Genomic DNA, 14,883 nt, shown 5'->3' on the forward strand with positions numbered 1-14,883 from the left:
GAACCCTCACAAAATTAGGTCAAATTCACAGACTATCATATTACTGATCTGTATAGAAACAGTGAAGAAAATACATTATCTTAACTTTTCGTTTGAGATAATATTGAAGAACATCAATTTGCAATATTTTTGGCTCATTTATTTGAAAACTATTCAGTACATACGATTGAACAATACTAAATCAGCGAACCCATTTCTCACATAATCATTAGGTGCCGGGCTGAAATCTGGCGCTAAAGCATTTACCAATAAGTGAATGACATGACTTTTGCATAACTACACACTTGAGAGCTGAACAAACTAGGCTCTCCAGTAAATGAAGTAATTAAAAATATGCTAAACGCCCGACACAATCAACATGCCAATCCAGTTCTGAACATCCATACGATTCCAAGTGGATCATTGTTCGTGGAGATACATATACTACTAATTCTCACAATAGTAGTACCGAACAGCTTTTTGAGAGATCGCCTCTAGCTGTGTTAAATAGCTGTTATTGACTGGTGCTGCCGCTACTGTTGTTGTTGATTTGATTCGAAACGATATGCATGTGTAGAGACAGAGAGGTACTTATGCCACACAAATCCGGTAACCACTTGGCGAGAGCCAGTCCCCGAACTCTGGCCGTTGCGTTGTGTAATCGGTCTTGTGCGCTCGTTCGCAGTTTGCGGGTTGCGTCGAATATGCGAGACACGGTTTGTTTGGGTGCTTAAAAGTTTACCGTAGATTTGCTCCAAGGCTTTCACTTTTGTTTTGTGAATTTTATTGAAATTTGACAAGCTTTGGTAATTTGTGTCTTTAAATAATTAATATCTCAAGCAATACTATTATACTTAATTGTGGTTGGGATTAAGGGACCAAAACGAAGATATTAAAAAAAAAACTGTTAAATTAACTTATACGCACTATACTGCCGTTCTACGCATATTTGTCCCGCGGTCCATAAGGTTTACATATAATATGGGACAAGTGGGCGTTGAAGGGCAGTATAAAAGAGCTAATATTTCCTTTCTCATTTCATTGCTTTCCTAAAAGTAGTCTCGAAAAAATTAACTTTTTCTTTCATAGGATTGGGGAAAGTGTACCAGTTATGGCCATAGGGGTTCCCTATTTGGCCATATGCATTATTTTGATAACCTTCACATTTTGGATTTTTTTGAATGTTTTAACATCAAGATATATCCTATATCTTACTGCTAAAACACACAAAACTTTTCAAAATGTGGAGACATTCAAGTTATCACGTATGGCGAAATAGGGAACCACTATGGCCATAACTGGTACACTTACCCTGTATTAAATTGATTGGCATTTTTGCTGTTTGAATTAAATGTTACTAATGTTTCTAATGAACAATCATATTTTGTTGTTTAAAAAGTAATCGAAAGCTGGAAGTAGCACTACGACGAACATTTGAATGTACGAAAGCTTAAGGCATCGGGAGAAATAACTACGTCGGACAAAAACAACCAACCTGCTAACATTTTGAAGAAAATTATGGATGCCCTCTAACAGCTTAAGGGATATCAAGGCAGTTGGATAGTATGGTATAGTGGTTACACTATTATGGGTCATTTAAATTTGAATTACATGTGAAATGGAGTGACTAATAACCATGACTAGGTGACCCATAATAGTATGGGCACTGTATCATGGCGCCCATAAAAAATTGATTGCTTGTATGCATTGGTTGATAGTCACAATTTAGGAGACAGAACAGTTACCGGATGAGTGGAAGCAAGTGATAATTGTTCTAAATCAGGGCTGCCCGAACTTTTTGAACCGTGGGCCAAATCGCAGAAACAATTTTGTGTGGTGGGTATTTATTTTTAATTCACAAATATTCACATGAAATCTTTCATAAATTAATAAATGAAGAAATTTTCTTTAGGAGAAATCGAGAAACAGATAAAGGCTGATAAGCATCCTTTTGAATATTGAGAGAGTATTTTTCGAAATCATGCGATAATCTTGCATAGGATATTTTGAAGAGTCTATCCATGGGCCTTCCTTAGACGAGTGGTTAGAGTCCATGGCTATAAAGCAAAGCCATGCTGAAGGTGTCTAGGTTCGAATCCCGGTCGATTCAGAATCTTTGCGTAATGAAAATTTCTTTCCTAAATTATTATTTCTGTGGATATCTGTGCGGAAAATCGCAAAACAATCTTAAGTTATTACAGGAGATTAGAATATTATTACTCAACTTCTAATATTTCCGCATAAGCTATTTATTTGAAACGCTAAAAGTAATTTATTTGAAACATTTATGTAGACATGTTGTCACGATGTGAGGGTTTCCGATAAATTAGTCAGATGAAGTTAAATATCTAGGGCTTATGCTAGTTAAAAATCTAGCTTTCAAAAATCACATTGAGATTGAAGCCAGATGTAACAAATATATAAAATTGTCTTTATCCACTTATTAACAGAAAATCAAAACTGTCTTAAGAACAAGCTTTTGATCTTCAAACAAATTTTCCGGCCAGCCATGTTGTATACTGTATCAATATGGACTAGCCGCAGAGGAGAGCTTTGCAGACGATTCAAAATATTTTTTTAAAAACGATGCTGAAACTTCCTCCCTGGTATAGTACTAATGAGTTACATAGAATATCCAATGTTGAAACATTGGAACAAATGTCGAAACAAATTATTAATAATTTTAGACAAACATCTTTGTCATCTTCTACTGCCACGTTTAATGCGTTATATATTTAAGTTAGGTTAGGTTAAGTTTATTGAATGCTTTCATTTTTCTCTTATAAGCAGGTAAAATCAACTCACCTGTAAAAACTCTGAGCTGCTCCTGCAAATTAAATGCAATAAGTTGTTAACAAAATGTTAATAAAAGCTTAATGTAGTTTTACCAAATTAGGATGATAGTGACAGAATACCTAGATATAAGAAATTAATGTAATGTTTAAAATGATACTAATAAAGGAATAAATAAACTCTGTAAGAAATCTTCGGAGAAATATTTGAAGGTTATTTCGTTAATGATTATAGATAACGTAGACTAAAAGCTGGCGTAATGTTACAATGCATCTCAGAACGAATTTTCATTAAAGTTCTCTGACGAACATCTTTGTTGCTGTGAAATCTGTAAAATCTTTAAGATTATTCTTGGATTATTCGTTGGTCCCTCTTTGAATCTTGTATTTTGTTTCGGGTTCCTGATTGATCTCTTCTTGGTTACCTTACCATGTTTGGTATTTTATGGTCTTTCTTCAGGCTTGTGGTCTCTAAGGCTCATGTTTCACAGATTCTTAGTCTCTACCAACCCTGCATTTGAATCACATTGACAAACAATTTTATTTTAATTTGAGTTAGAAATCCAATTGTCCGTTTAAAACGTTTACCCCATTTCCATATTGTTCATTTAACTCAACTAATAATTTGCATGGGAATATTTCTAGAAGTGGTAAAGACTTTACATGCTACTTCAATAATCTCGATCATTGATCGATCAACTGCTGATCATGTAACTTCTAAGATTACGGTAAAATTCAACTGCTCAAAACCTAATCACGAAAACAATCTTCATGGTATAATCCGATGCAAGGAAAATTACAAGCCGGTTACGTTTGTAAATAAAAAAAACATTGCCATTTAGAACAACATCGCCATTTAGAACTTAGCACCTATCCATTTGTTACAACAACTCTAATCGTTCCAGCAATCTCGCCCATACACTTTTTGCCTGATAACGGTCTGCCACATTGGCGTTATCAGTTCATTCGCAAATTATAACAACAACCTACCAGCACTCCGCCAACCTTGCAAGGGGATGCATCTGTTCCCAACACATTCAACAGTTTCAAGACGAATTCCCATATAGGGAACCGCTCGCTCCGGATTATTCAGTGTCATCTAATCTATAAACACGATTATCATCATCTGGCTCGCGATCATCAGCTTCTCTAGACGTAGATAGGCAAGTACACAAGTACAGTGGTAAGATGCCTTCGTCGGAAAAGAAACTCGTGCCGGTGAGGAATAGCAGTGGAATACACAGATAAACGAAAACTGTGGCAAGATTTGTTGGAACCAATGCTTCGAGTCATATTGGTTTTGAGTTCAGCTAAAATTCAAGTTATTCCAAATAATTTGAAATTTGACACGATAAGGTAATTGTGGGATATCGATATCTCTGCCTTTTCTGTATGCATCCTATAAAAATACCTCGGAGAGGCGCCTTCCATACTCTATGGCGAAACTCCCTGTTGAATATTCACGCGCCGTGCACTCACTAAACCATTCGCGAAGAAAGATAGACGCTAATTCCCCTCGCACGAAGGCGACGATCAGCGAGCGGGTGTTAATTGGCGAAAATATGGAAAAATTCAAAATAATTTCCTCTGCGGAGAGCTACCTTGTTCGGTGTGATGCCACTTTCAGTGGCAATAACAATTGACGCAAGAGTTCGAACTTTGTTTTGTGTGCCGTTACTTTGTTCTCGATAGATTGTTTTGCGGACGAAAGAAGATATGTTTCTTCTGTGTGAATTTTCAAGGTATTAAAGTAATCAGTGAATTGCCCCAGTCCTTTATGGGAAGTTTTTCAATTCTTTAATGTTTCATCTCATTTTGCAACAAAGGTCATCATTTTTAAACTTACGGTAGTTCCGAATATATTTTGGTAACCCCTCACTCTACAGATTCAGTAAGCACTTTCGACACCCTTAAATCCATAAAATCTTCCAGATATCCAGTTTTATCGGGCGATGTGGTCACTCTATTTACGGTTTTAATACGGTGACGCATCAAACTACTTGATTTTGCGAACCAAGTCTATAGAAATTCAAGTTTCAAGAGTTTTTAGACAACTTGGCCACATGCCAAATTTGATCTGGATATTCGGTTCCCCAGGGGTGGTTACACTATATTGCCGGTTATGTGACCTAGATTGTGACATATCGCACCTCAGGATTTTTCAAACAAGGAGTCAAACTTTTTTGAAGTTCTCATGATTTGATTTGTAAAATCATTAAGTGGTGACTAACATTTCCCAAAGAAAACCGAATATTTGACAGTGCTACACATATTTACGAAGAACACGGTTGAATATGTACTGTTGAAAAAAAAGTGATTGAAAAAAGCCTTGCTAAACTCTCGGATAATTTGGTGAACCTAGAACGTCTACTATGCAATAAAATTGAAATATGCGCAACATTAGACTAACTTAGGGGGTGGGGGGGGTCGAAAAAACTAGAAAGGGGGCGAAAGTGTGAGAGACTGAAAACAACGATTTATTACATTTGAAGAAGACACTCAATTTAATAAAGGATTGTGTTCAAATAATCTGAAGACTATTTGATTACAAGTTAAACCTTTTCCCTCTACTTATTGTGCATCTTCCATTTTATAATCACAATAACATATATTGGACAAACAATGTGTATGACTAACTTTATTTGATATGCATTTAGTTTTTTTTAAGCGTCTGTGTTCACTTTATGCGTAATGGAGCACAAACACCAATGTAAGCTGCAGTTTTTTTTTTTTTTTTTTTTTTTTAATTTCTTTATTAGTATCATTCCAAACATTACATTCATTTCTTATATCTAGGTGTTCTGTGTTATTTGACAACACTATCATCCTAATTTGGTAAAACAAATTTAAGATTTTATTAACATTTTGTTAACAACATATTACATTTCATTTGCCGTAGCAGTTCAGTTTTTTTACAGGTGAGTTGATTTCACCTGCTTGTAAGAGAAAAAAAAAAACGTTTTTAATATACTTAACCTAACTTAACCTAAACATATAACGCATTAATCGTGGCAATAGAAGATTGTAACGATTTTTGCCTGAAATTATTAATGATTGTATTTGACATTTGTTCCAATGTTTCAACATTGGATATTCTATGTAACTCATTGGTACTATACCAGGGAGGAAGCCTCAAAATCATTTTCAAAATTTTATTTTGAATTCTCTGCAGAGCTTTCTTTCTGGTATTACAACAGCTAGTCCATATTGGTACAGCATACAACATGGCTGGCCTGAAAATTTGTTTGAATATCAACAGCTTGTTCTTAAGACAAAGTTTTGATTTTCTATTAATAAGGGGATAGAGACATTTTACATATTTATTACATTTGGCTTGAATGCCCTCAATGTGATTTTTGAAAGTTAAATTCTTATCTAGCATGAGCCCTAGATACTTAACTTCATCTGACCAATTTATTGGAACCCCTCTCATCGTGACAACATGTCTACTTGAAGGTTTCAAATAAAGAGCTTTTGGTTTATGTGGGAATATTATTAGTTGAGTTTTGGAAGCATTAGGAGAAATCTTCCATTTTTCCAAGTATGAAGAAAAAATATCCAAACTTTTTTGCAATCGACTACAGATGACACGCAGGCTTCGTCCTTTGGCGGAGAGGCCTGTGTCATCCGCAAACAAAGATTTTTGACATCCCTGAGGTAGCTCAGGTAAGTCAGATGTGAAAATATTGTATAATATTGGTCCCAAAATGCTGCCTTGAGGAACACCAGCTCTTACAGGAAGTCTTTCAGATCTGGAGTTCTGATAATTAACCTGAAGTGTACGATTTGACAGATAACTTTGAATTATTCTAACAATGTATGTTGGAAAATTAAAGTTTTTTAATTTTACAATCAAACCTTCATGCCAAACACTGTCGAATGCTTTTTCTATGTCTAGAAGAGCAAGACCAGTAGAATAGCCTTCAGATTTGTTGGAACGGATCAAATTTGTTACACGTAAAAGTTGATGAGTGGTCGAATGTCCATGGCGGAATCCGAACTGTTCATTGGCAAAAATTGAATTTTCGTTGATGTGGGCCATCATTCTGTTCAAAATAACCTTTTCAAAAAGTTTACTGATGGAGGAAAGTAAACTGATTGGACGATAGCTAGAAGCTTCTGCAGGATTTTTGTCTGGTTTTAAAATTGGAACAACCTTAGCATTTTTCCATTTGTCAGGAAAATATGTTAATTGAAAACATTTGTTAAATATATCAACTAAAAATGATAAGCTACTTTCTGGAAGTTTCTTGATGAGGATGTAGAAAATTCCATCATCGCCAGGAGCTTTCATGTTTTTGAATTTTTTAATAATAGTTCTCACTTCTTCCAAATCAGTCTCCCAGGCATTTTCGAAAACGTTCTCTTGATTGAGAATATTTTCGAACTCCTGAGTAACTTCATTTTCAATTGGACTAGTAAGTCCTAAATTAAAATTGTGCGCACTTTCAAACTGCATAGCAAGTTTTTGAGCTTTTTCGCAATTAGTTAGTAATAATTTGTTTACCTCTTTCAATGCCGGTATTGGCTTCTGAGGTTTTTTCAAGATTTTCGATAATTTCCAAAAGGGCTTAGAGCCAGGGTCCAATTGAGAAATTTTATTTTCAAAATTTTTGTTTCTTAATTGAGCAAAACGTTTCTTGATTTCTTTCTGCAAATCCTGCCATATAATTTTCATAGCAGGATCGCGAGTGCGTTGAAATTGCCTTCTCCTCACGTTTTTAAGACGGATCAAGAGTTTAAGATCATCGTCTATAATCACGGATTCAAATTTTACTTCACATTTTGGAATTGCAATGCTCCGGGCTTCAACAATGGAATTTGTTAAAGTTTCAAGAGCATTGTCAATATCAAGTTTAGTTTCTAAAGAAATGTTAACATCAAGATTGGAGTCAACATACGTTTTATATATATTCCAGTCGGCTCGTAAATAATTGAAAGTGGAGCTGATAGGATTGAGAATCGCTTCTTGGGATATTTGAAATGTAACAGGGACATGATCAGAATCAAAATCAGCATGAGTAATCAGTTGGCTACAAAGATGACTAGAGTCGGTTAAGACCAAATCAATCGTAGATGGATTTCTAGAAGAAGAAAAACATGTAGGGCTATCAGGGTATTGAATTGAGAAATATCCTGAAGAGCACTCATCAAATAAAATTCTGCCGTTGGAATTACTTTGAGAATTATTCCATGACCGATGTTTGGCATTAAAGTCACCAATGACAAAAAATTTTGACTTATTGCGAGTCAATTTACGCAAGTCAGTTTGGAGCAAATTAACTTGCTGCCCAGAGCATTGAAAAGGCAAATAGGCAGCTATGAAAGTATATTTACCAAACTGTGTTTCAACAGAAACACCTAAAGTTTCAAAAACTTTAGTTTCAAATGATGAAAACAGTTGATGTTTTATACGCCTATGAATGATGATTGCAACTCCCCCACATGCCCCATCAAGTCGATCATTACGATAAACAAAAAAGTTAGGATCTCTTTTGAGTTTAGATCCAGGTTTTAAATACGTTTCGGTAATAACTGCTATATGCACGTTATTAACCGTAAGAAAATTAAACAGCTCGTCCTCTTTACCATTCAGAGAACGAGCATTCCAATTTAAAATATTTAAATTATTATTTGGATCCATTAGAAAAACGTAATCCAATAACAATTTGATTTGTAAATTTTACACCTACTTGGACTGCTTCAGTCATAGTGGTGGCTTTGAACATTGCATCAATCATTAGATTCAATTGTTCAGTTAGAAAATTAAAATCAGAGGCAGACATGTCATGTGATTTCCCATTGGAATTTCCGGTAGACGAAGAAGCGGAGTTACCTGTGGCGGTAGGGTTTTTTCCATTTGATTTGAAACAAGTAGAATGGGTACCCATGGAACGAACAGGGGAGAAGTTCGAATTTCCTGCTACGATATCGGCATAGGATTTACCGTGGGTAGATACATTCGAAATAGAAAGATTCGAACGGCTACCCGACGGATTAAAATTAGTTTGTGAATGAGCATGATTATGATCTTCCTGATGGGTATGATTCATGATCAAGCGATCGTTAACTGAAAAATGAGCATTGTTCGATACTCTACCAGGCAAATTTCGGAAACGACCATTATCGTAACGGATATTATCTTTCATCTGCCGGGCACGAGCCTCAATGACCTTTTTGCGTGAAGGACAATTCCAAAAATTGGACTTATGGTTAGCCCCGCAATTACAACATATGAATTTGGTGGTATCTTCCTTCACTGGACAGACGTCTTTGGCGTGAGAAGAACCTCCGCAAATCATGCATTTAGCATCCATGCGACAATTTTTTGTACCATGACCCCACTCCCATGTCACACGGACATCAAACAAAAGTTTTGCTTTTTCTAAAGCTTTAATATTATTTAGTTCTTTTTTGTTAAAGTGAACTAAATAAAATTCTTGAGAAAGCCCTTTCCGAACAATGCCAGATTGGGTTCTCTTTTTCATAATGATTACTTGGACTGGGGAAAATCCAAGTAAATCATTTATTCCATTTTTGATCTCTTCAGGTGACTTATAGTCACTTGAGAGACCTTTCAAGACGACTTTGAACAAACGTTCAGTTTTGTCGTCATAAGTAAAAAAATTGTGCTTCTTCTCTTCAAGATGTTTGAGAAGAAGCTCACGATCTTTAAGAGTTTCCGGCAAAACGCGACAGTCTCCTTTCTTTGCGATTTGGAAGGAAACCTTGATTCCCCTAATGGAGTTCAAGATCTCCTGCCTAAATCCCCCAAATTCGGAACAACTGACCACGATAGGCGGCACTCTTTGCTTCCTCACTTGAATCAAAGAGCCTGGGCTAGAGGCTGCTTCGATTTGGTGTTCGGAAAATTTGTCTAGAGCATCGAACTGATTGCTCATTTCGATACAATTATTCATTTCACCCTTGGAAGAAAGTTCGCATTCCGGGGAAGCGTCCTTTCTTCCATTCTTGCCACGTGTAGTGACAGTTTTAAAACCCACTTTTTTGGAAGGAAGTAGTGAATTCAGAGATTCACCCTTCCTTTTGTTTGTTGTTGATACCATGTTTAATTAATAAACGAAAGAAGACGTGACCTTCGAAAGGTTTTTTCCCAAGACGGTGTCCAAGAAGGATTACCACCGCTAGCTTTCGCCAACGGGTCCAACGAAAAATCGAAGGCACGGGTCCAAACAAGGATCGTAAAGGGATCAATAGTAGAAAAAATAGTACTGAAAAGTACTGTTTTAGTAGCACTGAAAAGTACCGTTTTTAATTTTAGCACTGAAAAGTACTGTTTTTGTAGCACTGAAAAGTACTGTTTTATTGCTTTAGGTAGTTTTTAAGAAAACTTCCAAGAGCAGAGAGAATTCGTTTACGCACAGCACGAAGGTACGATGCGCACTGAATGTAAGCTGCAGTAAATGAACGCTGTTAGTCGTAACTATTGTCGCATTGTGTGTTGTGAAGTTTTTTGCGTTAAAGAATGTTTATTACTATGAAAATAATGTTAAATCATGCACGTCGCAGTATTGACAAACACCTACTGACAACACCACTCGGCTGGTTAGCCGTAAACCACGATTCATAATTAAAAAAAGTATTTATCGAGCAACGGACTCATGTTCCGTAGCCGGTCGTTTGAGAACGTCGCGACCCATTGGAAGCCCACACAATAGAAACCTCAGCCAGTACAGTTGCTGGCTAGTGTTGTGTGCTATTTTATTACCTAAAAAATAATGCGCTCTTGGGCTAGGCATTGGATATAAATAGAAAGCGTTGTGTTTGGATGGGCATCTAATTCTTCTGAAAGAGGTGCACTTTGCGAAAAAGGACCACGTGATTATTGAGCTGAAATCGAATTCAGGTTAACTTCTGCGTTCATGAGTCCTCTCATGGCGTAGGGGTAACTCGCCCTAACTAAAGATCAGGGTGTCGTGAGTTCGATTCTCACTAAGAAGACGTGTAACTTTTTCGCAAATCTTCACATCAATTTGTCCATCTAATCCAATTGCAAATTATACGTAATGTTTAGCTTTTCGGTAGTTGTTAAATTTTTCGTGTTTTTTATTATACCTATTACTTGGGCATCACCCATTGCTAGACAAAATTTACACGTTTTCACTCGTGATGAAAAATTTTGGAGCTAGAAAATTTTCACTAAAATCGTTCATTATCAGCAAACATTTTCCAAACGTTCGCATATTATTTGTTACCACCTTGGCTTTGCTCCTCACTCAAATATTCTCCCTTGTTTGTATCTTTGCAGCTTACAATTTGGCAAACGAAATACGGGACAAATGACACAAAATCTTGAAAGAAATAAACCGTACTCCTACCAAATGTGACTTTGTAGAAGCACGAGCACGATTGCGTCAATCGATACCGGCATCCGGTTCGGTGCTGCAGAAGCGTGTTTGAGACCGATGCAAACTGCCAACCTGACGCTTTGCCGTTCGCCGCTCCTCGAAGGTATCCTTTTGATATAAATAAGTCTGGAACAAATACCAAATCATAAAACAAACGAACAAACACAAACGAAATGAAATTCCCCGGTGGAAATCAGTTGCTATTTTGCGAGCAGGTGGGTACCGTGACATCGTTCTTCGAGCAGTGGAACGACTGCGAGCGAACGGTTGTCCTCTATGCTCTACTGAAACGTGTCCCATTTGCCAATTTAAAGTTCCTGCAGCTATCGATCGATTACAACCTTGCCCAGAACTACAGCTCGCAAAGCAAGCTGCAGCTACTGGAAACACATGCCAACAATGCCAACTTCCTGAATAAGCTCGTCCAACGGTACCAAACTAGCACCAGCACCGGTGCCACAACCACTTCCTCCCCGTGTTGCGTTGGTGGGGGCGGTGCTGGTGAACCAAATGCCACCCTCCATAACCACAACCACAATAACAACAACAACACTAGCATTGCCAACAACAATCTGACCATTTCCGACTCGAGCTGCGAATCAGAGAAGAAAAACTCCACCTTTGATCTTTCCTCAACCAGTTCCTCATCCTGTTCGTCCTCATCCGGGGTGTCCTGTGTGTCGTCTTCGTCGTCCCAAACAACGTCCTCGCTGTCGTCGTCTTCGTCCTCGTCCACAATGCCATCAAATGGTCAAATGACCACCGGCAAAACACAAGACCACCACCACCACCAGAGCAGCAAGGTCTCCAGCAATAACAATAATAATAATAATAATAACAATAATAACAAAACTAAACCAGTCGAATCGAAGAAGGACATTCTGAACGACATGTTAACATACCTGCCGCTGCTAAAACCGGGCAACGACGACGTGAAGAGTGTGTACATGTCGTTGATACCGGCCGCGGTCGAAGACGCCTGCCAGCAGACCGTGCCCACCGAACTGGTGCAGCACATATTGTCCTACCTGCTGATACATCCGGCCGTTAACAATGACGATAGAAGGTAAGCCAAGCTCTCTGTATGTGTGTGTGCCCTGTGTCTGTGTGTTCTCATTCCGACGGCTTTGGTGTTGTTTTTGTGTGTTGTTGGAGGGCTGGAGGACTGCTTAGCCATTTCCGTTTTCATTTTAAATGTCACCACCATCATCATCATTAGCATCGGCATCATCATTTTTCTCTGCTTGGGCAATGTGCTATTTGTGTTTCCTCACCGGTTTGTTTGGCTTTCCACATCAGCTTTATTACAAGGATATGCGCACACTATGATTGGTACTGTAATACTGTGCTACTACATATGTTCTTATCGATTCTTTTTTTTTGTGATTTCTCATCGTAATAGGCTGTTTTGTTACGCAAATCCATCATGAAATGGTTTACTTTTTCGCACTGTTGCATAACTCCATTACACAACTCAAATGACTCTTCACACCACGCTAATTCATCAAAATCGGTTGGAGTTCAGTGAATCATTACACATTAACGCCAGAATGAAGAACCTATTCAAATCTATACTGAATTGATGTATAGAGAAGTCGTTCTATTGACTTCGTCTTGTTCGACTATTCAGGTATACAAGGCCGGCTCTAGAGGCAAATTCCCCGCCAAATAGGAGATTTGTTGGTTGGTTGGTTTGACTTTATTAACGAGATTTTTAGCCCTGGGCTAGTTCATCTCGGGACCAACGGCTTTACTTCCCTTCCGAAGGAAGTCGTCACTATAACTTTTTACGTCATAAGTGACTATGTCGGGGATGGGATTGGATCCCAGGTCCTCGGCGTGAGAGGCGAGTGTTCTAACCACTACACCAGGTCCGTCCCCATAGGAGATTTGTGCCATTGCCATATATGAGCCTTTTTCATCATGTATCCGATGGAAATGGAAAGGGATGCAAAAGAGGGGTGGTCCCTTAAAGAGGGAAAATCGCATAAGCACTACAAAATGCATGAACTTAAAAAAGCCTATGCTAACAGAATGTCCTAAAGATTCATGCTTCTGATATATGTTCCACTTAACCCTTAAAAATCCGAGACGAACCTTGAATTTTTAAATGACCACAATTCAAAGACTAGTAGATCAATTAATCTATATTAATAAAATAGAATGGTGTTTGTATGTCACGAAATGGCTTACGAACGGGTCAAAGTATTTGAATAATTATTTCTCCATTTGTTCCTCAAGGGCTCCGACGTGTTTGTATGTATAAATATCTTAGGATAATCAGCGGAAAAGTCGAAAAAAAACGAGAGTGAACGGTACTGTCATTTTGTATGGGACGATCCATAGCGTTTTTCGGCAGCCTACTTCATGGCAAGACGAAGTTTGCCGGGACCACTAGTTTGAAATAAATTTTGAAGTAAATGCGGTTAGTTGGTCTTACAGTCCTTGGGTGAGGGATCCCCTTGGAAAAAGCGTGGGGGACAGGAGGGTTGCAAAATTAGTTACAAACGGATATCTCAACATCCAAATGAGCTAGAAGGTTGGTGTCTTCGGCAAAGCTATTCGGCAGATCAAGGACTATCTGGCGATAAAAACTCTGATTGAACATTCATCCGCTAGGTGGCACTAGTGGCAAATTTTATTCGATCATCTGAATCTCAAAATCTTTAGCAGCTAGTAGGTTGGTGTCTTTGGCAAAAATATTCAGCAGTTCAAGGAATACCTGGTGGTGAAGAGTCTGATTGGTGATTTTCCCGCTATGTGGCGCTGGTGGTGGCGCATATTTTCTTCAATTGTCTGTATCTCAAGATCCTTGTCAGCTAAAAGGCTGGTGTCTTCGGTAAAGCTATTCAGCAGTTCAAGGGCTATCTGGCAGTAAAGAGTCTGATTGAAAATTCATCCGCTTGGTGGCGCTAGTAAAAATAAATCTTCAAACTTCTCTACCTTAACTGCCTTATGAAGATTTAGATTTATTTGGCTTTACATCAATTATCTTGATAAAGCCTCGCCAACAATATTTCGCCAATTCCCTCGGTTCATGGCCGCTTCTCTCCATCCTCGACTGTGACCCACGCTCTCCAGGTCCTGGTGTACCTGGTCAATCCACCTAGCTCGCTGCGCCCCACGCCTTCTTGTTCCGACCGGATTCGTGGCGAACACCATCTTTACAGGGTTGTTGTCCGGCATTCTTGCAACATGCCCTGCCCAGCGTATCCTTCCAGCTTTAGCTACCTTCACGATACTGGGTTCGCCGTAGAGTTGAGCGAGCTCGTGGTTCATCCTTCGCCGCCACACGCCGTTCTCCTGCACGCCGCCGAAGATCGTCCTTAGCACTCGGCGTTCGAAAATCCCAAGAGCTTGCAAGTCCTCCTCGAGCATAGTCCACGCCTCATGCCCATAGAGGACTACCGGTCTTATGAGCGTTTTGTACATCGTGCATTTGGTGCGGGGGTGAATCTTTCTTGACCGCAGTTTCTTCTGGAGCCCATAGTAAGCACGACTTCCGCTGATGATGCGCTTTCGTATTTCCCGACTAACATTGTTGTCAGCCGTCAACAAGGATCCGAGGTAGACGAACTCGTCCACCACCTCGAAGGTATCCCCGTCTATCGTAACACTGCTTCCTAGGTGGGCCCTGTCGCGCTCAGTTCCGCCAACCAGCATGTACTTTGTTTTCGACGCATTCACCATTAGCCCGACTCTTGTTGCTTCGCGTTTCAAGCGGGTGAACAAATCTGCCACTG

General features: G+C 38.6%; 1 protein-coding gene across 2 annotated transcripts in view; it reads left to right on the top strand.

The window, feature by feature from the left end:
* Positions 1–14,883, top strand: part of LOC5578126 (protein Smaug) — a 55,131-nt gene that overhangs the window by 16,201 nt on the left and 24,047 nt on the right. For both annotated transcript variants that reach the window (XM_021843502.1, XM_021843501.1), the window contains exon 2: positions 11,041–12,206. In XM_021843502.1, the coding sequence (XP_021699194.1) occupies positions 11,314–12,206 (893 nt within the window). In that variant the 5' untranslated portion in view covers positions 11,041–11,313. The remainder of the gene's footprint in view (positions 1–11,040; positions 12,207–14,883) is intronic.

This window comes from Aedes aegypti, chromosome 2, assembly GCF_002204515.2.
Source record: "Aedes aegypti strain LVP_AGWG chromosome 2, AaegL5.0 Primary Assembly, whole genome shotgun sequence".
In the NCBI taxonomy this organism is placed as follows: domain Eukaryota; kingdom Metazoa; phylum Arthropoda; class Insecta; order Diptera; family Culicidae; genus Aedes; species Aedes aegypti.